Source organism: Heteronotia binoei, chromosome 13 (assembly GCF_032191835.1).
Source record: "Heteronotia binoei isolate CCM8104 ecotype False Entrance Well chromosome 13, APGP_CSIRO_Hbin_v1, whole genome shotgun sequence".
In the NCBI taxonomy this organism is placed as follows: Eukaryota; Metazoa; Chordata; class Lepidosauria; order Squamata; family Gekkonidae; genus Heteronotia; species Heteronotia binoei.
Window position 1 is genome coordinate 56,842,585 of NC_083235.1, and position 20,934 is coordinate 56,863,518.

At 45.8% G+C, this 20,934-nt stretch overlaps 2 protein-coding genes across 3 annotated transcripts in view; one reads left to right on the forward strand and one right to left on the reverse strand.

The window, feature by feature from the left end:
• Positions 1–5,335, forward strand: part of KIF19 (kinesin family member 19) — a 52,662-nt gene extending 47,327 nt beyond the window's left edge. For both annotated transcript variants that reach the window (XM_060252401.1, XM_060252402.1), the window contains 5 exons: positions 886–994; positions 1,350–1,446; positions 2,737–3,137; positions 4,155–4,314; positions 4,687–5,335. In XM_060252401.1, the coding sequence (XP_060108384.1) occupies positions 886–994; positions 1,350–1,446; positions 2,737–3,137; positions 4,155–4,314; positions 4,687–4,838 (919 nt within the window). In that variant the 3' untranslated portion in view covers positions 4,839–5,335. The remainder of the gene's footprint in view (positions 1–885; positions 995–1,349; positions 1,447–2,736; positions 3,138–4,154; positions 4,315–4,686) is intronic.
• A 2,240-nt stretch (positions 5,336–7,575) lies between these two features.
• Positions 7,576–20,722, reverse strand: BTBD17 (BTB domain containing 17). The gene is made up of 3 exons (XM_060252403.1): positions 20,575–20,722; positions 14,506–14,782; positions 7,576–10,226 (listed from the first exon to the last, which is right to left on the reverse strand). Exons 1-3 carry the CDS (start codon positions 20,666–20,668, stop codon positions 9,146–9,148), a joined length of 1,452 nt encoding a protein of 483 aa, XP_060108386.1. The 5' UTR covers positions 20,669–20,722; the 3' UTR covers positions 7,576–9,145.
• Between the last annotated feature and the right edge of the window lie 212 nt (positions 20,723–20,934).

The following is a 20,934-nucleotide window of genomic DNA, read 5'->3' on the forward strand; positions in this document are numbered from 1 at the left end:
ATTGTACACAGTATTCCAAACGAGGCTGCAACATAGATCTATACAGGAGTATTACAATATTGGCCATTTTATGCTCAATCCCTTTCCCAAGAATACCTAACATTGCCTTTTTCACCACTGAAGCACACTGGGTCGACACTTTCACTGAATTATCATCTACACTCTTGAGATCTTTGTCCCTCTCACCCTCAGCAAGTTCTGACCCCATTTGCCTATACTTGAAGTGGGGATTTTTTTGTCCCAATGTGCATCACTTTAAACTTACTGACGCTGAACTTCATTTGCCACATCGTTACCCACTCACCCAGTGTGTGGAGGTCCTCTTGGAGCTCTTCACGATCAGCCTTGGTCTTCACCATCCTGAATAAATTTGGTGTAATCTGCAAAACTGGCCACTACGCTCCTTACCCCTACTTCAAGATCATTGATGAATTAACCAGTACTGGACACAATACAGATCCTTGTGGGACCCCACTGCTTCCTTCCCTTCATTGTGAGAATTGTCCATTGATTCCTACTCTTTGCTTCCTGTCATTTAACTAGTTTTTAATCCATACGAGAACCCGTCCTCTTATCTTCAGTGGATGACCTTGGCATAGTCATTGTTTCTCTCTTTAGTCTACCCCATAGGGGAAGCACATATCTGGAAACCCCAGATATTTGGAAAGGAGCTGGTGCAGGTTACAAGGGAAAAGAGACAGAAGGGGGGGGGAGGGGGAAGCTCATTACACCATCCTGCCCATCCCTCCCCCTTGCAAATCACATCCTCCTCTGGCCTTCCCCTCTGTGACCACTGGGTAATTATTGGTCTCCCCTCCTGGTTTCTGCATCTCCAGAGATCTGAGGTTCTGCAGTGTTCACAGGTAATCTTTCTCTCTTTCTCAGCATTGAAGCCAGTCAGGTGTTCAAGACCAGTCCTCGGGCCAGGCAGATGAAGAATTCAACAGTAGTGACCCCGCCTCCTATCCACGTCAATGGCATGATCAGCCAAGAGGTGTGAGCCGTAAGAGGGGAATGCTTTAGAAGCAGTGGAAGGGATGTGTTTCCATTTCATTCATTCTTTCATCTTTATAAGAAACAGTAGTGTTACATAGCAGGTAAGGTCCTGCAAAGACATATAGTTGCATGGAACCACTACTTTACAGGACAGTGTGCCCAACTGCAAGACAGAACTTCCACCCACAGCTGAAAGAACAATGGTGGAAACTTCTGTGTGGTTTTTCCACAGGTGGAGCCCTGTGGGCTGATGTCTCTGTCTGTGGGGCAGTGTGCATACACAAGCCCAAGAGGATGACTCCAGTGCTTGGGGAGAAGTCTTATTAACCTGCCCTGCCTCTCCCTCTCCACAGTACATACCCCGAGAGAGTGTGGTTAGCCTGGGGAGCCAACGAAATTCCTCTCCTGACAGCAGCGATCACTGCTCTGATGGCATCCTGACACGTGGAGGTAATTGTAACTCAGATATTTAAGGGTTCCTGTGAAGCTCCCTGCCTTCTGTCAGTCACAGTGTAAGCTGGCAGCCAATCAGCAAGAAGCCCTACTTTGGGAGTTTCTCCCCTGAAACAAATACCCAGCAAAGGCAAACGTTGACTGGAGTGGTGTAACCTCCCCTGCTCCCACAGCAGCCTTGCTTTTTGTTTCCTGGACCACACAATGATTTGCCTTTGGCCAGACTCTGTGCCAACATACCATTTCTTTGGTCCCAGAGCAAACCTGTGACACAGATCTGGCTCTCCAAATGCACAGCAGTACCTCCCATACACACATCCTCACAGGACAGAGAAATGTCTAATTTATTTCTTGGATGGTAGACAGCATTTTATGGTGAAGGGATTACATGCTTGCCTGGGCGCCACCCCTGTCCTTTAGCCTGAACACAAATGGGTGCTGCTACAATATTCTACTTAGTTATATGGGTATGAGTGAAGATCCATAATAATTCTAGGGGGAGGGAACAAGGAGACTCTGCCCTCTGTTCCCTGCCTAATCCCTCAACTCCATGTATGTGTGCCTCTTCTGAAGGGCCCCTCTGTCAGCTGCTTGGGTGGAGATAACTCAGAAAGAGAAAGTAGCTACTGGCCATTTTTGCCATAAGCCTGCTCCATTTGGCATCTCCATGAGGGCAACGTGTAAAAACTTAGCAGGCTCTGCTGCCACAGATCAGCTTGGCCTTAGAACACTCTGGGCTGAATGTATTTGTTGGCAACTTTTGTCCTCTCCCCATAAAAGTGGGGAGAGGGATCAGGTTCATAAAATTCTGGCTAAAGGAGAATGGGTAGTCAGTGAGCCTAAGCCAATATCAGCTCTTTGGAGCAGCCTGTGCAGGTCACTGCTAGGGTCATGAGGGTTTGTACTCAGGGCAGCTGATCCAAGCTCCCCAGTCGATCTCAGGGGCTTTGGCTAGGGTGGGAGGCAGGCAGCAGAGGTGTTGTGCAGGAAGTGGTTCAGTAATCCATGAATTTTTGACAGCAGGGTTATTCTGACAAGAGGCAGCAGATTCTCCTAACGTGTAGCTCTTGGTGTATTGCCATTGTGTTCCTTACCTTGGAGAAGAATTGTAATAAAAGCATTTTGCCCTGTTAAAAGGATAACCGTATTTCCATTGTTTTCTGTCATGTCTACATAACCTACCTCCAGAGCCAAGGCTTTTCATCCTCTGGTTCCAGGAACCATGTCTTCTGTTTGAAAATATATTATGCACAAAAATACATATGCACATGCACCCTCTGTTAACAGAGCGCAAGGAGATAGTGAGTGGCACCAAGAGCATCGCTGTGAAGGCTGCCCGGCGTCGCTCCCGAGTGCTGGAATATGACCGCCTGACCCTGCTGGAGCCCACCAAGGAGTGCAGCAGACTATCCCTGCACTCTCTAAGCGAGAGTGAGGACCCCTTCTGCCGGGAGACACCTGCGCTCTGCCAGCCACTCAGCCCCAGCTTACAACATGCTGTCAGTGAAGACAACTTGTCCAGCAGCACTGGGGAAACTGCTCTAGGAAGAAATGCACCTCATCATTCCCCTGGACCCTGGCTCCGGACAAACAAAAAGGGGAGCAAGAAGCAGGAGAAGAGGGAAGAGTCACTAGAAGCCAAGAGGAGGAAGCGGAGGTCACGATCTTTTGAGGTCACTGGCCATAGGGTATGTCTTCAGTATCCCAGAACTGTAATGAGGGAAATCTAGGGAGTTCCTTCTGCAGAGTGTGCTAGCCAATCAGTCAACCTTTGGGGATCAGGCAGCAGTTTTTCTCCAGGCCAGTTTTGCCACAGATCCTAGAGAGTTTTGTTTGTTTTGCCATCTTTGGGGCATGGAGTAAGTGTCACTGGATGTGGGGGGGGATGTATTTGTGAATTTCCTGCATTGTGCAGGGGGTTGGACTAGATTACTCCGGAGGTCCCTTCCAACTCTATGTTTCTATGATTTTGCAATAAAGCTAACTGCCGTCACTGCTGTTTCTGTATCAATAGGAGGTGGGTGGGGTGGTTTCTTTCATTTCACTAAGTTTATCATCATGTGACCTTTGCAAGGTTTTTGCAGTAGTGAAGGTGCTATCTGGTGCTCCAATCCCTTTGTTTCTTCCCTTGAACTCTCTGGGGGTTTTCACATTCTTTCTTAAAGCAGGCAGGTAGGCTGGGGGAACTCAAGTAAGGCCTTCCCACAAGATGCAGTTTACAGATCATGCAAATGATCAGCTGGGCTAACCATGAGCAATTTGAACAACATAACATCTTGGAAGAGGAAGGAGTATTTAGCAAGTTTCCATATTGCAGAGCAAAAAGACAGAATTAATACAGGAATGCCCTCCTGCCAAAGGTAGCATTCTTTTCTCCAGAGTTATGAATCAGAAAACTGGTCACGTAAAGGAAGATGTGGCTCTCAAAAGCTTATACCCCAAAAATCTTGCTGGTCTTTAAGGTGCTACTGGACTCAAAACTAACTGTTCTCCTGCAGATCAGCTACCGTCTGAAACTGGTCTTGAATAAGTACATCATGGTATTGATAACCAGCTGATGGCTCTCGGTGATGCACATTGCAACTGGCTCCTCCCTTTGTGCAAATGTGCCGTAATAGAAAACCATAGAGTGGTAAAGAAGGTTCCTTTCCTGCTTCTAAACACTCCTCCCCAAGTCATGTGACTATCTATTGCCCCCTCTTTAGCTCCCATGTCCGAAGAACAACATTGCTCATCATCATCCACTAGAAAGCAGCTCTGAGCACAAGATAATGGCTGCAGGAGGGCCGCCCACCACCCGAGGCATTGGAAAAACTGCAGCACCGTTATCTAGAGTGAGGCTTCTGCAGGTCCAGCCGTCATCAGGTGGGTGAGTGGAGGCAAGCAGGGACAAGGCTTCTTGGCAACTGTCGCTCCCTGCCATATCAAAATCAGTTTGGCTCACAGTAGGACATTCAGATGCCACTAATTATAGTGAGCATCTACCCTCAGGTGAAAAGACAGGAATCCACCCTTTTAATTAGGAGTAATGAATCTGGAATTATCATCACCTCCCACCACTGGGAAGTTGTGGGTTTGAAAGACTGTAGGACTGTCACATAGGTAAATATAGCTATACTACAGTAGTTAAGATGTGGGGAGGCCTAGTTAATATATGTTTGTGATGGAAGCACATGGTGGAAATATGGTGCAATCTAACAATTTCCCTCCTCTTCCTTTTCTCATTCTTTCCTTCAGGCCCCACTGAGACTGTTCCCTTCTCTGTCTCCTCCAACCAAATTGGGGTATGCAAGAAAGTACATCATCCCAGCCAGCATCCACGCTTGAACTATATCACAGTGAATGGTAGCAACACTCACAGCAAAGATGGCAGAAACCGGCGATGTTAAGAACAGAGGTCATAAGACTTTAGAGTACTGTGTTTGGTGCCCACTCAGAAAGCATTGTGGGAAGGCAGTTACTACAGAACGGCCCCTGGCAACTCAAAGGAAGGCCCAGGGGGATTTCTGCTGCAGGAGTTCGTCTCAAGGTTTTGTCTTGCCCCGAAAGTCAGTCCAGCTCCAAGACAAGATCCCCCAAGCTGAAATAAGTGATTCTCTGGATGGGCAGCCACATGTATGCCCAGAGACATCCATTGCCATCTGTAACTGGGATCAAACTGGAAAAGCCTTTTCTCTACAAGCACAGATTTCTGTTTAGTTTTAAGTTGAAGGTTTTGCAGCTCTGTTGTGCCTTTGTGCTAGAGGAAAGAGACTACCACACAACTTCTGCACAACCTGCAGAGAGATGGGTCGTTTCATGGTCTGCGTGTGCGCACATGCACGCACTAAATTTTTGCATCATGTTAAGTCATCAAATAAATTTCAATAAATCTGAATCCTTTAAATTTGCACTTTTCTGTGACATTCTTCATAGGATTAGGGATCTGAAAATAAGAAGGGGGTAATTCCTCTGTAGTCACAACCATTTTCAAGAAAAGGCAAGCAGAGCCCTAAACTGGTGGGGCCAAAGGGCAAGAGGGCTCTGTACCCGTAACTGGTGAGATTATACAGGACTTGGATATTATATATTAAGTTTCTGGTAACTTTGCCATTAGGTTGGATACCACAAAGCATCACGTGCAGAGGCTCTTCATGACAGCTGGCTAATGTTCTGTCTTTTGCATATCCAATTAGCTGCTTGGAGGCAGATGAATAGTATTCATGCATTTTCCCAAACAAACACCAAAGATGATCAGAGTCCTTTTTCAGCCTCTTTTTTGTAGCTATTCTTGCTGACAGGGGATTTGGAGATTTAGTTCCTGCCAAATGGCAGCCTGATGCTGCTGTTGAGACTACGAGTTCCACATGCAACTGGGCTGTCAACAGAGCCACATGGGTTTGTATAAGCTTTTGCATATGTGTCATGCTACTGTGCCAGCACTGCACAGAGGTATCACCAACCCCCTTCCTGTCCATTGTTTTAGTCTGGAAATATTCCTCCCATGTATTCCTCCCAAGGGAGGGACGGTGGCTCAGTGGTAGAGCATCTGCTCGGGAAGCAGAAGGTCCCAGGTTCAATCCCCGGCATCTCCAACTAAAAAGGGTCCAGGCAAATAGGTGTGAAAAACCTCAGCTTGAGACCCTGGAGAGCCGCTGCCAGTCTGAGTAGACAATACTGACTTTGATGGACCCAGGGTCTGATTCAGTATAAGGCAGCTTCTTATGTTCATATATGTTAAGGTTCAATCCCTGGCATCTCCAAAAAAGGGTCCAGGCAAATAGGTGTGAAAACCCTCAGCTTGAGACCCTGGAGTGCTGCTGCCAGTCTGAGAAGACAATACTGACTTTGATGGACCCAGGGTCTGATTCAGTATAAGGCAGCTTCATATGTTCATATGTATCGATTGAATGTCCACGACTTTTTCAATCCAGTTTCCAATAGTTAATATTTCCTTTGGTGTATCTTGCTACACATTCTGTGTAACCTGAAACTCAGTCATCTTAGAAAGTGTCACTATTTAGGACTGCAATGTAATTCTGTTGGGCTTCACCTTCACGTAGACTCTCTCAAACAATGTGACCTTTTCTGCCCCTTGTAGTTCTTTGCACAGCAAAGGAACCATCAGCTGAGAGAGCATGAAGGAGTGGAGGTGGCTGGGATTCTTGCAAAATGGATGGTGGACTCACCATACTTCTGAGGCAAGAGAAGCTGCCTCCACATGGAAGGTGAGCAGCAGAAGCCATTTCTGTAGGCTGAAGATAAGCTATCAGGAAAAGGTTGAAGAGAAAAGAACGACAAGGTGATGGAGATTATAGGAGATGTTTGTTGGGCTGGGATAAGAGCAGTAATAGAGCCAGTGCATGGAAGAGAAACTTGGGCAGAAGGGGGTACAGGCCTGTAGCCAGAAAATTTGGAGGGGGGGCAGGGAATAAAATTTCAGGTGGAGAGGCCTGGGGCCCCAAAATGAGTCACACACTTTAAAAAGCGGAGTGGCAGGAAGAACGGGGGCGTGAGAGAGCAGGGAGTGCTGGGGCCCACCACAGCAGCAGCGGTGGGGAGATTGGGGGCTGCCAGAGCAGCAGGGAAAGGAGAGGCCATAGAGGTGGAAGGGGGGGTTGGGTGGAGCAGCTTCCCCCCCTCCCCCATAGCCACGGCCTGAGGCAGTAAGCACTCCAGAGGTCCTTCCATGAGCAGACAGCTGCAAACAAAATCAGAAAACTCCTTATACAACATTTTGTGGTCACCTCAAAAACAAGTTTTCTGATTTTCATTGGCTGATAAATAATCCAAATAGTTGTGGACACTGCCTGCAGGGATACTATAAGCACCAATCCTCTAGCTGGGCCTCAGTCTACAATTACACACCTGCCCTGTGCCACCCCCTCCCACAATTCCAGGCTAACTCTCATCTTCTGCTACACACAGTATCATGCATTTCGCCTTTCTGATGCAACCCACCCTGAGCCTGCTTCGTGAGAAGGGCGGGATATAAGTCGAATAAAATAAATAAATACATTTCATGGCTGTACATGACACAAATATTATCTGAACTTCTATATAAAGGATCACAGCTGTTCTTTCTTGCCTGAGCTAGTAATTATGTCTTAATGGCACCCATTTAAACAAAGCAAGAAATCCAGCCACTTCCCTTAAACAATGTCCCAATTATTTATTTACTTGTCATTTTTTTGTTCAATATTAAGAATTCGCGCATATTACAGGAAAACCGTCTTGAAAGGGGGAAAATATACAAGAGACCAGTAATGAAAGGCAAGGGCTGGAAATGGGCAGTAATTTCTCTCTTTTTTTAGATTGTTCAAGGTGATATGATAACAGCATCACCAACGATGGATAACTGGTTTTTGAACTGTTTCAGAATGCTCTTTGATAAGAGCCAATATCAGGACAAAAGCACCACCTTCAACACTCTTAAAATTAACATTCATTCCAGCTGAAATTCCTGTAGAAAGATCAGATTCCTTTGACAAAGCTGTGGTTGTGTTGGTATCTGCACTGGAATTCTCCCAGATCCCTCTGTGTTTGTGTGTGTGTGCGTGCGTGTGTGTGTTTACAGTTTAACTTCATGAAATCTTCAGAGGGAAGATTTGTGTCTGAGGGAATCTGAGAAAACTTTCAGGTAATAGCTTACTCCTATTTACCTGAAATAAATTGTGGTGAGTGGCCATTAACAAGTCTTTGCAGAATCAAGGACTCAGATACAGGAATAAAAAACAATAATACAATGCTTGTGTGCAATGGGTTTTACAGAGGGGAAAGTATTCTAGATGTCATAGGTGCTCAGAAGCTGGGTTGGGTTGCCCTGACCAAGACTGGGGGAGCACAGATCATCTATTATCTTCCTCTCTTTCACGTTATTTTCACACTTACTTTCATTTCGCATAATGGTGGTGACTTCACTCTTTATTTTTTTTTCTGCTGGTGATAGATTTATTATAGCTTAGTCGTTTCAAACAAATACACATCCCTCTAATGAAGACAAGTCAAACCGAACTATGAGCAGAAATGCCTGTTATTCTTTAAGATACCCTGCCTGGACTTTGCAGGAGACAGCTGGAGCTTGATTTTCTCTCTCCACCCTACTCCAGTCTACAGTCCCCCCATGGATCCCTTGGGCTGGTATCAAGCATACAGAATGCTGACAGACCTAGGTCAAATGAGGATAACACAAAGAGATTGTTTTCAGTATTATTTCCAGGAGCTTGTTCTACCAGGGTGCTTCATTCTTTGACTGTCAAATTCCCACCATTCCATAGAGATCCAGGTCAAGACATGGAATGCAAGTCAGGTTCTAAGCAGCTAGGAGAGACAAAGCTGTCACTATGGGCGTACCTTTGAGAACGCGAACACCCTAATCCAAAGCACCACAGAGATCCTCCAGTGCTACCTGAGTAATTTAAAAGGAAGTTGGAAGGGATCTAAACATAAGCAACTTAAACAAAGACGAAAAAATTTCCCTCCCTCCCGTGATTTCCCATCTATCTAAAAAGCTAAAAATCCCAGATTTGCTGGTACAGATGTTATTGCTGTGCTAGGAGCACTGTGGGCTTATCCCAAAAAGTCATTCTGGCATCCATAAATTGCAAAATACAGATTATGCATCAAACTTTTTGCAGTGGATGGTGGTTGGGTCACCATTCCTCAATGTACACCAGCAGAGCTCACCCCATGCCTTGCCCTGCTGTTCCTTTTCTTCCTATTTCTTCACCTTGATCAGCGAATGATAGACCGGCTTGATGATGATATGCAGGTGCAGGGAATTGTCAATGAGGTATTCAGAAGTACGCTTCTGCAAGTCAGCATGCATCAGGAAGTCAGCCACTTCGTCTGTGCTCTGATGGAAGCTGTAGGCATGTTTGACAAAGACTTTGCCTTGCTGCTTCACTCCCACTAAGATGGTCTTCTGGAAACTGACCCCAGCAAAGTCAGAGCTGGTTGTGGCTGGAGTGATAACCAAGCGAGGGCGCCCATCCTCAATCCTGATGGACTGGATGGCTCCAGACACGGAATCAGAGTAGACAGGACGCAGGCTGACAGGGAGCCAACGCGGGGAGAACAGGACATTCCAAGTCACCCGCTTGGAAGAGTCATGGTTGCTAGGTCCCAGCTGGGTCTGGAAACTAGTGCTGCGGTCATCCCGAGCTGGGTTGTTAATAACCCACTGGGAGCCCCAAGAGGTGGAGAGGTAGTTGCGAGGCAGGAACATGCTGCAGTTGACATCAAAGTACTTGGCAAAGTGGATTGGGGATGCAGAATGGAACTGGAAAGCTTGGAAGAGCAGGTCCTGCACGGCATTATAGTGCTTCACCATCACCGAAGACTGCTTCTGCAGGTGGAAGAGATGGCTGGGGGAGATCATAGGGTAGCGCACAACTCTCAGCATCTTCTCTACTACAGGGCTCTCAGGCTGATGTGTAGCCACCCATTCCTCCACAGCAGTGTACAGTTCCAGTTCACTTTGAAGGACCAGGTCAGAGCGTTCGAGCAACAGCAGCAGCAAGTCTATGCTCACTGAGGCCCACTCAGCAGTGTTCATCACAGCAGAGAGATTCCAGGCCAAGAACTGGAGGCAGCTCTCCTGCAAAGCCTCATCTCCGATCCTCACTGCATAGTGATACCAGCTCACCACATGGCCCTGGGTTGACTCACTGGCCAAGTGACTCTTCATATACTCAGCCACCCCCCGCTGTAAACTGGAGACATGATATTTGCTAGCTAGTCGGTGAAGAGGGATGGCTTGATGAAGGAGGATGGAGATCTCGCCACAGTACAGATACCTGGAGAAGGGAGGCAATGTCAATTCCCCTTGACCCTTTCAACAATGGCCATGCTCACTACCTCCTCTCTCAACACACACAGCTTCAGGATTCCCTCATGATTCAAAGATATAACCTCAGATCACAATATTTCTATCAGATTTGAACAAGATTCTGCCCTGTCTCAGAAACAAATGGTCTAACTATGTTACAAGCAAGCACATGAAATGAAACTCTAGCAGTTCACTTCTTTGCAGCAAAACTGTTTTGGGAGTAAGGATTTTCAACACAGAAGCAATTGCATGGGGAGGTGCTTAACCTCCCACCTGCCACTTTCTCCTCAATTTACCCTTATGAAGTATTCTCCAAAAGATTTCAAATGCCAGTTACCCTTCCAAACAGACATCTAGAATCTTGTTGGTGGGGGGAGGGGGAACAAGCCAGTGGGTGAAGGGTTAAACTCTGACACCTCTCCAATACTTTTCCATTCCATGCTCCTAAAGCTCCCCTCCTAAAGCTGTTTTGCTTTAGATTGACTGAACTCATTCACATGTAGCATGCTAGGCTCTTAAAGCTTGATGAGATTATGCCAGTGGGCCTCTAAAGGTCCAAAAGTCTTCAGGCCCCAATGTACAGTACATTCCCAGCACCAGCTCAACACTCCAGTAAACTCAGGTTACAGTAGCAAAAGCACAGAGCTTCTGTCACTTCTTTTACAGTGGTGGGAGGGGGAGGAGCCACACTGCAGTGATGCTGAAGAAGTGTGCATGTACACGAAAGCTTACGTTCTGAATAAAACTAAATTGGTCTTAAAGGTGCAATCAACTCCTATTTTGATCAGTATTAATGTGAGAAGAAGTCCTACACTGAATAGAAAAGTTTTCATCCATTCCTCACCATGCTCTTTGCATTGTTTTTAATCACATGATTCTGTGGAATAGAAAGCTGAGATTTTGGCACATCGACATGAAAGAATTAACATACTTATTGTGACAGCTACAAAAATCTATGGCGAAGGCAGAACTTTTGTTTCAGCTCTTGGGACTGATTAGCTAGTGAGAAGAACAGTATGGTTTTTAATTGACTGGGACATCTTAAAAACTCCTGCCAGTGCTAGGAGCTGAGCTATACTACCCCTTTACCCAAATTTCTCATTTGTGTTGAAATGTACATGTTGTTCCCATCTTGTTTTACTTTTCCTCCTCGTCAACAGGAGATCTAATAATTTGACAGAAAAACAGAGATTTGATCAGAAAACCAGATTATGCATCCTGCAGTTACAAGCACAGCTTTCATGACGGCAGACTCATATTTGTGACTCAGGCTGCTGAGAGATCCAGAACACTCCCACTCTTTAAAGCGGGTCAAACAGTTGGAGATGGAGGAAACCCCTTCTAATCTGGGTTGCATAATCATTAGCCATGATTTTTTTTTTCCTCTCTAGAGACCAAACTACATGTGATTTTTAACAAGTCAAGTGCCAGACTCAGCTCTGGACCGCAGCATGAGGGGCGGAGCCTTCCCCCATGACATTTTCTTATTTGCCCCTTTGTGGAGCTGCACATGCACAGAAGACAAACTGGGCCGCTGCCATGGTTTCAAAAGCAGTTCCCTGCTGCTGCTCTGTACCTGCAAGGAAAGCAAGTTGGGGACCGGAAGCTACCCATTTAAAAAACATAATGCATTGTTTGGTCCTAGGTCCCCTCCTTCCAAGCAGCAATACAACCTGTGGAATCCCTTCTCAAGCAATGTTCCCTCTACGGTGCAGAGACTTGTGAGCAAAAATTCTACTTTGTGAGCTACTGGCATTAAAGTTGTGAGCTACTGCATAAATTAGTGTGCTCTAGGGTCATCCTTCCTGAGCTAAGACAAAAATGTGTGAGCTGGAGGCTAAAAATCTGTGAGCTAGCTCACGCTAACTCAGCTTAGAGGGAACACTGCTCTCAAGTATCTCTTCCTGTGAGAACAATCGGGCACTGTGCTCCACTTGCTAGCTCTGCAGTGTTTTCTCTTGCCAGGTATCCTTGGGAATTTGTTCTTCTGGAGCTGCATCCTTAACCCACATGCTGGGATCTGGTGATATGACGTGGCCTCCACTCTCAACCCACCAGTCTGCCACTTCAGCTTCCTTCCAACTACACTGAGTTTCAAAGTTTAGTTTCTTCAAGTCTACCATGCTGGCTTGCTTACCCCCTGGTTGCATAATCTCCAGGTGGGGTCTGCTATTCTGGAATTACAACTAATTTCTAGATATCAGTTCCCCTGGAGGACAGGGCAACTTTGGAGGGCAGACTCTACAGCATCCCTCCCCTCTGTGCTCCCACCCCTCCTTAGGCACTGCCCCCACATCTTCAGAGATTTCCCAACCTAGAGTTGGTAATCTAATTCTAATGTCTGTAACTACACCACAGGCCAGAAGTAAAAATCTGTGCTTAAGGTACAGTACCAGGCCTTGGAACCTATGGAGAGATTTGTCAGGGAAGCAGGCTGATTCTAGAAATGCTTTGGAAGTAGGGTAGCCAGTCAATGGCTGGCACCTGGCAGGAGATGGGGAGGTGGGAATATGGGGGTGCACTTATCACACACAATGTGATGTGGTTTCCAGGGAAAAAATCAAAAGTTACATCATATCTCTGTAGGAAACTATGGTAAAACCATAGAGTTTCTAGAAATTTGTAGAGTGACATGGCATCACCTTCACATTTTCTCTGGAAGTGACATCAAGTTGTGCACACCAAAAGTGATTATATTTTTTATTCCTACCACCCAGTGGCAGGAAGCTGGAGATACCAGTGGGCGGTCTCCCACCATAGCAGGAAACCTGGCAACCCTGTTTATAAGTGCAACTCTCAACCACAGCAACCACTTTGATTTTACCTTGGCTAGCAAACTAGGCAGGAGTTACATCATGTAACTGAGGCACAACCAGGGCCAGCGCTGGGGCTTTTGTTGCCTCTGGCAAGGCCCCGCCCCCCACCCTCTAGTGGGGGATGGCCATGAGCACCTGCCCAAACACTGCCCCCACTCGACCTTCGCACAGTGTGGGAAAGCCAAGCAGGTCCAGATGGCCCCATTTGTGCAACAGGCTGCTTTGAGGAGCCCACCATGCAAACACCCCCACTAGGGTTGCCAATCCCCAGGTGGGGGCAGGGGATCCTCCCCCCGCTTAAGGGAGACCCTCCCCCCGCTTAAGGTTTGACAGAAAGCTGGGGGGGAGGAGGGAAATGTCTGCTGGGAACTCTATTATTCCCTAGGGAGATTTATTCCCATAGAAAATCATGGAGAATTGATCTGCGGATATCTGGGGCTCTGGGGGGGCTGTTTTTTGGGGTAGAGGCACCAAATTCTCAGTATAGCATCTTGTGTCTCTCCCCAAAATACCCCCCAAGTTTCAAAAAGATTGGACCAGGGGGTCCAATTCTATGAGCCCCAAAAGAAGGTGCCCTTATCCTTCATTATTTCCTATGGAAGGAAGGAATTGAAAAGGTGTGCCGTTCCTTTAAATGTGATGGCCAGAACTCCCTTTGGAGTTCAACTATGCTTGCCACAGCCTTGATCTTGGCTCCACCCCTAATGTCTCCTAGCTCCACCCCCAACGTCCCCAGATATTTCTTGAATTGGACTTGGCAACCCTAACCCCCATGCTCAACCTTCCCATCGTGTGGGAAAGCTGAGTGGGGCTGGATGGCCTCATTTGTGTAACAGGCTCCTCTTGAGGAGCCCACTGTGCAAACGCCCCCCCCCCTCAACTTTCCCGCATTTCAATGAAGTCTCGGATGGGGGAAAGAGGTGGCAAGTGAAGGCAGCCTGGAAGCAAGGCCGAGCTGCCACTTTCCTCTGCCCAAGTCTCGGGTGGGCAAAAGAGGCAGTGCGGGGCCAGCTGGCATGTGGGAGGGGATGCCTAGCAGTACCCTGTAGGCACCCTAGGCAGCCACCTACATGGTCTACTTCCACACACTGGCTATGGGCACAACGTAAGATTTATTTAGAAAACTAATATGTAAAACAGATGGCTGCTTAACTCAGGATGTTCTCCTTCTGTTCTTTTCACATTTCTTGTTTTCTCAGCAAGCAGTGTTCCCAGCCTGTGGGCTGCATGCAGCATTGCCTCCAAGGACAGCACAGCAAGGCTCAGCGAGTAGCAGGCCATCAGGAATGACCAAGAGAGAGCAGAAGGGTCATGGCACACTTGCAGACCTGGCCCCTTTGCTAGCTACAGACCCTCAGGGCCAAGATGGCTGTCCTTCAGACCCATCCTGGCCAGGTCATTGAGGCAGAACATGCAATGGCAGCCCCCTACCTGATGAACTTCTCAAAAAGGGCAGCACTGTCAGGTGGCTCGTGCAGGGTCAGCATCGTTTGGTTGTGCAGGAGGCTCTCAAAGATGTCACTCTGCAAGCTGAGCATCAGCTGGTGGGTGTGGAAGACTTTGATTTCATCAGAGCCAGTTGTGCGCACCCGCAGAGTGGTGTCGCTGGCATTCCCGTTGTGCAGGAGCTCTTGCAATCGCTGCAGCAAGGACAGGGAGTGGTTGATGGTGGCCACTGTAGAATCCCCACCAAGGTCTGCCTTCTGGACTGCAGGAAGAAGACACAGACAGGCATGAGCGAGAAAATGATGCCAGCTCTCTTTTGTTCTATTGATTTATATGGGGGAAAGCTGAGTAGAAAGGCACTGGACAATACAACGCCTGTTTTCAATCCAGTAGTGTGCTTTACTGCTGGAAGTAATGTTGTCTCTGCTGGGACACTCTGTATAAGGAACGTTCCAGTTTGTTTAACTTTCCCCATTTATCTCTATGATCATATTTGGTGATCATGTTCTTATAAATTTGCTTGAATTTAGGCTTATCGGCATCAAGTTGGGGTCTGGAGTTCTCCCAAAATTACAACTGATCTCCAGACTACAAATATCCATTATGGAGGAAATGGCAGCTTAGGAGGGCAGACTCTATGGTGTTACATCCCTGCTAGGGTTGCCAATCCCCAATTGGGGGCAAAGGATCCCTCAGGTTGGAGGTCCTCCCCCTACTTCAGGGTTATTAGAAAGTGCGGTGTGGGGAGGAAATGTCTGCTGGGCATTCCATTATACCATATGGAGACCAATTCCCACGGGATATACTGTAAAATTGATCCTTGGGTATCTGGGGCTCAGGGGTGAGGGTGCTATTTTTTTGAGGTAGATACCCCAAATTTTCAGCATAGCATCTGATGCCTTTCCTTAAAAAAAATTCCAAGTTTCAAAAAGATTGGACCAGAGGGTCAAATTCTATGAGTCCCCAAAGAAGGTGCCCCCATCCTCCATTATTTCCAATGAAGGGAAGGCATTTAAAAGGCATGCAGTCCCTTTAAATGTGATGGCCAGAACTCCCTTCAGAATTCAGTTGTATTTGTCACAACCTTACTCCTAGGTCCACCTGAAAGTCTCCAGGCTCCACCCCCAAAGTCCCAGAATATTTCCTGAGTTGGACCTGGCAACCCTAATCCCTACTGAGTCCCTTCCCTTCTCAGACTCTGCCCAACTCAGGCAGTGCTGCGAGATCTCCAGGAATTTTGCAAGCCAAGGTTGGCAACTATACTTGAACTGCTAGTAATCAAGCTGATGTCCACAAGCTTTTTCTCACTTGCAATAACAAAAATGTGATAGGTTTGCAAGTTCCCAGGTCCAAGTGGAGGATCTCTTGTTTTTTCAGGCTCCTCCTTGCCGCCAGCCAACTGGTTGGCAGGGGAACCCCTGCCCACCCCACCCCCCAACAGCTACTATGTGGCTTCAAACCTCAGCAGGTTTAGAACAAATGTTTATGTTTTTGAATGTGTGTGTGCCTTTAAATCTTGGCATGAGGAAAGCTGCAGGAGACTAGGGCAAGCAGACAGAGCCATGTTGCTCTCAATCCCTCTGTTTGTTTGGAGAAAAACTCCACCCCTTGGCTGTCCTTTCCTTTTTAGTCTGAAGACGTTGGTTGAAATACAGCAGATGGTTATATTCAGCAACATGAGCATATTGTCCCAGTGAGATCACAAACATGTGCACTTGCTAACTGTTTATTTTGGCTGCTTTGTGAGAGTGTGTGTTCACTTTCTTTTAGTGGAAGTATAGCTGCTGGGGGACGAGGAAATGCAGACTGTATTCAGGGGAACTGCACTGCTGTATTTTTATTTATTTATTTTAAGGAATAGAAAAGTCTCCTGGCTCTACCCCCAAAGTCCCCAGATATTTTCTGAGTTGAACCTGGCAACCCTAATGTGGGAGTGGGAAAAGTTTTTCTCCCAAACAGCTTCTAACCTTCATAATTACTCTAAAAATCAAACATAATGGCTCTATTGATTAAAATTTAAGGCCTTGAGCATCCAGGGACTAACACACCTGCAGGACCACCTCTCCCTTTATGTGCCCCAGTGGCCTTACCATCAGGTGACCATTATCTGCTAGTAATCCCCAGCGTGAAAGACATCCATCTATCCTCAACTAGGACCTTTTCAGTCCTGGCTCCGACCGATCAGGGCCATGCAGGACCTGCTACAGTTCACAGGGCTTGTAAAATGGAGCTGTTCCACCAGGCTTTTAACTGAGGCAGTGGATGTTTAATATGACCCCCCTCCCCCGCTCCAGCTGCCTATTCAACTATTGGCATAAATTGCTACGAAAAGGTTGTGTCTGGCTTTGATAATTTGAAGTCCCACTGATCAGACCTGATTTAAAAAGACTTGAAGCAGATTTGGGACACCATTTTAATGTTTAGTACTGTTGGTTTTTAACTGATGTAAACTATAGCTTTTTAGACATGGTTGTTTCAATCCTTCTGTTGTAACCTGCCCTGAGCCTGCTCTGGCAGGAAGGGAGGGATAGAAACTGAATAAACAAACAAATAAATAAATAATAAAAACATACCACATTTCTGAGCAGGCCCAGGTTCATAAAGGCCTGAGGATACTCAGTCATGGGTAATTATGAGCCCACCTTAGCTGCCAACAATGATTAATGCTCTACTCATATTGACTTCAAGGAATAATGCCAGCTAATGCCACTAATTGTGCCTTATTTTGTCACCTGGAATGTTAAATCCAGACCTATAGGTTTAAAAAATATTCCCCTAGCACAGACCCTGGAACCATATTGCCTCCCTGGAATTGGCTGCTTTTTGCCATGAAATTACACATCAGGAGAACTAGTCATGAATCCTCAGTACTTAATTCCTCATTGAAAGTAATGCACTTAAAAATCAGCCTTTGGGGGTGATTTGTGCCCACTTTTTTCATTAACCATAATATTTTATTGTTTGTTTTCAGTTATTTCATTCAACAAAAATGGTTACCCTAGTTGCGTTATGGTAGTATTATCAATAGAACATACACAATGGAGAAGGTTTGGCATCTCTTCTTTTATGCTTCTGTTCCTCGTCCAATGTTGTTTGAGTCTAGCGTCACACCTTTTAAACATTTCACTAATTTCGAAGGAGGCATTTTTCTGTGGATTCATTCCATGGTACCTGTAATGTTTATGGGTCTGAAACCATGTCTGGCAGCCCAATCAGGTCAGTATTTCCACAGAAAAATGATCCCTCCGCCCAAAAAAATGCTTCTGTTATGGTGTACTGGTAGCATTGCTAACTCTGGGTTGGGAAATTCTGGACATTTGAGGTAGAGCCTGAGGAGAGCAGGATTTGGGAAGGACCTTATCAGGGTATAATCGCTATTTATGACTTTTGTCACAAAAACAGTAATGAAGAAAAGAAGACAGGGTCTAATGCCATAGAGTCCACCCTCGAATGCAGCCATTTCTCCAGAGGACTAATCTGTGTCATCTGGAGATCAGGTGTATTTTCAGATGATCTCCAGGCCCCATCTGTAGGATGGCAACTTTACGTAAGGTTAAATGATACCATATACTATATTGCTCTAAATGTAACCATAGTGCTGGTCCTGTTTAAAAGGAAATATCCATTCCGCGTATATCTAAGGAATGAAAAACTCCAGTATCGCTAATCCCAAAAAATCCATGGATTTAAAAATGACATATATGCTTTTCTATACTTGCTTCTTAATCGTTGACAGAGTGCAATAATCTTCCCAAAGTTGTGCCACTGAGCCTAAAAGAACGTCTGCTTTCTCAAGGATTTAGTATGTCTTAACTACTTCAAGCTTCTAGAGATACCCCGAAACGGCAAGGTTTGCAACCAAATCATTACGAGTCAGTAGCCTTTGGCTGCCTAAAACCCCCTCACATTGACAGTGGAAAATAAAGTCACTCAAGCTCTCAGAGAACTGCCCAATCCTGGCTCGCTCACTCTTGTGGGTATCAGAGCATTCACTTACCATTCTTGGGAGCTGGATCTGAGCCAGAAGCTTCACAGCCATCATTAACTCAATGAAATCACTGCCACCGGATGAATTAAATTCTCTCATTGAGCCAAGTTACACTCCTCTGCCTCCCTTGGGAAAGAAAGCTTAGCCTGTTCATACTCTCTGTATCTTGGCTTCCTCTTTCTACCCAGTCCAACTTGGGCAGGGATAAAAGGTTAAAACTCAAAGGCAAAAAGAATCTCACTCCTTTGCAGAACAAAGAGGCACAGTAGGATAGGGAAGAGCTACTTAAAGGGGAGAGGAAACCTGGCTATTTCCATGAAAACATCACTTTTGTTGAAATCGCTTAAGAAAAGTACTTTGACTCTTTGCTCCAAAGAACAGACAGGAGGCAGACTCACAGCTGCAAAACACCCCCTCCCCTCTGTAAACTTCAAATTGCCCACCTCCCTGCCTGGCTTTGTGTGTGGTCCTCACATTCCCTTATTTCTGCTTGATTCAATATTTGCATAAAGAGTCATGCGTAATTCCCATGGGCATTCCATTAACTTCAATAGAAAAATACTGGGGTGCTGATTTCACATTAAATAAAAGACTCATTAGGATGTGTTTAGAGTAGTGTTCCCTCTAAGCTGAGTTAGTGTGAGCTAGCTCACAATTTTTTCGCCTCCAGCTCACACATTTTTGTCTTAACTCAGGAAAAATGGTCCCAGAACAAACTAATTTATGCACTAGTTCACAACTTTAATGCCAGTAGTTCACAAAGTAGAATTTTTTGCTCATAAGAGTTCATAGCTTAGTGGGAACGTTGGTTTGGAGGATGCTGATTTTACATTAAATAAAATATTAATTTAACATTAAATAGAAGACTTCCTTGGGAATGGGAGGTCACACAGTGCTAAATAAATGTTGACTTCAAATATACATTTTTTTTGCAATCCCAGGCAACCCAATTATAAGTGGCCATTCCAATTTATCATAAAATATCTCTAATAACTATATTTTTCAGAATGTAAAAAGCCAAACTGAGATTTGCAATGCAATCTTACACAGAGATATTCATTAAGACCACTGAAGTTAATGATTTTTAGAAGAGTGTAACTCTATTTAGGGGTGCAGTGTTAATTTCCAGTCCAAAACCAAGACCACCACATGTATTTCAGTCAGATACACTTGGGAGGTAAGCAGCAGTTATGAATTTATACTTCATGTAAGGTACTATTAAACAGGGACAGCTGGAGCACAGTCTCAATTTATTCTTTGGCACCCTACTGCTGCTACTACTACTCACGTCCACAGTGAATCTGGCCCAGGTATTATATCTTTTCATGTCTTAGAGGGTTAGAAACACAAGTGGCACAGTTAAACAAAGATGGGTAGAGGACCGGAAACAAGAAATGCAGTCTTTTGGTTCAGAAGATAGACTTGAAATTCAGCACAAAGAAAAGCCAGGAAGTTAGCTATGTATAAATTCTTTTTATGGTGCATTCCAATTTTCTCTTACATACCGTTTTGTGTCATTGAACACTGTTAGGCAGATTCTGAAGGGGCCATACCTTCAAGGTCAAGGTTGCAGTGAGCTCCAGCTCGACACAGCTTGCTCGTTGGATTCCCAAATTACACAATCCTGCCAGCCTGTTAGTTTAGTACAGTGGACTAGTAATGGGGCAATTAGATTGTGATTGCAGTGATTTCATGTCACACAGGGTGTTCGTGTAACCCTCATGTATCTGGAGGTCAACAATGTGGAATAATTAGTTCAGGAACAGCATTGTCCCATTCTCTGTCACCCTGCGATGCTTAAGCCATGAACAAAGACATGTCACCAGAATCATTCTGTTACTGCAGCATTATTCAACTTCTCAGTTCTCATCAGTCCTTTAAAAATTACAATGCGCTTGGCTAACACACTTCTGAAAAGGGTTTCTGAAAGATTCTTCCCTTGTACTAAAGTTCTATAATACGTCCCACTTTCTGTCTGCATCTGTGGCTCTCAGCTATGCTCTGCACAGCATAATTATAGTTCCTAATGACATGCCAGCAAACTCACCCCAGCAGCATCCTCTTACCTGCTTGGACTGCCAAGCACAGCAGTGACAGTGCAGCTAAGAAGCAGGCCCATCGCCTGGGTGTGGCATTCCGGATTCCTATCACTTTTGCCATGGCTCCTTCTTTGAGTGTGTCCACCAAGGGAATGAGCCCTCCACTGAGCGTGCTAATGTGTCTGACTCTTTATGTAGGACACTGACTCTCCCAGCCCCGCTTGCCATTGATTGGTGGAAAACTAGTAACAGCTGTTACCAAGGAAACTACTTAAGATTGTGAATTGATGCCTTTTGGGCTTTGTGGGGCTCACTAGGCCGCTGGCTGAGCCTCCCTGGGACAGCAGGCCTACCTTGGGCTCTCAGCATATGGGAAGCTCTATTTAG

Excerpts from the sequence above, each read along its gene's own strand:
- BTBD17 (XM_060252403.1), bottom strand. The coding sequence starts at position 20,668 with ATGGCAAAAGTGATAGGAATCCGGAATGCCACACCCAGGCGATGGGCC. Across the intron at positions 14,783-20,574 it reads GTGCTTGGCAGTCCAAGCAG|TCCAGAAGGCAGACCTTGGT; the intron begins GTAAGAGGATGC and ends TTCTTCCTGCAG. Across the intron at positions 10,227-14,505 it reads CTTTTTGAGAAGTTCATCAG|GTATCTGTACTGTGGCGAGA; the intron begins GTAGGGGGCTGC and ends TCCCTTCTCCAG.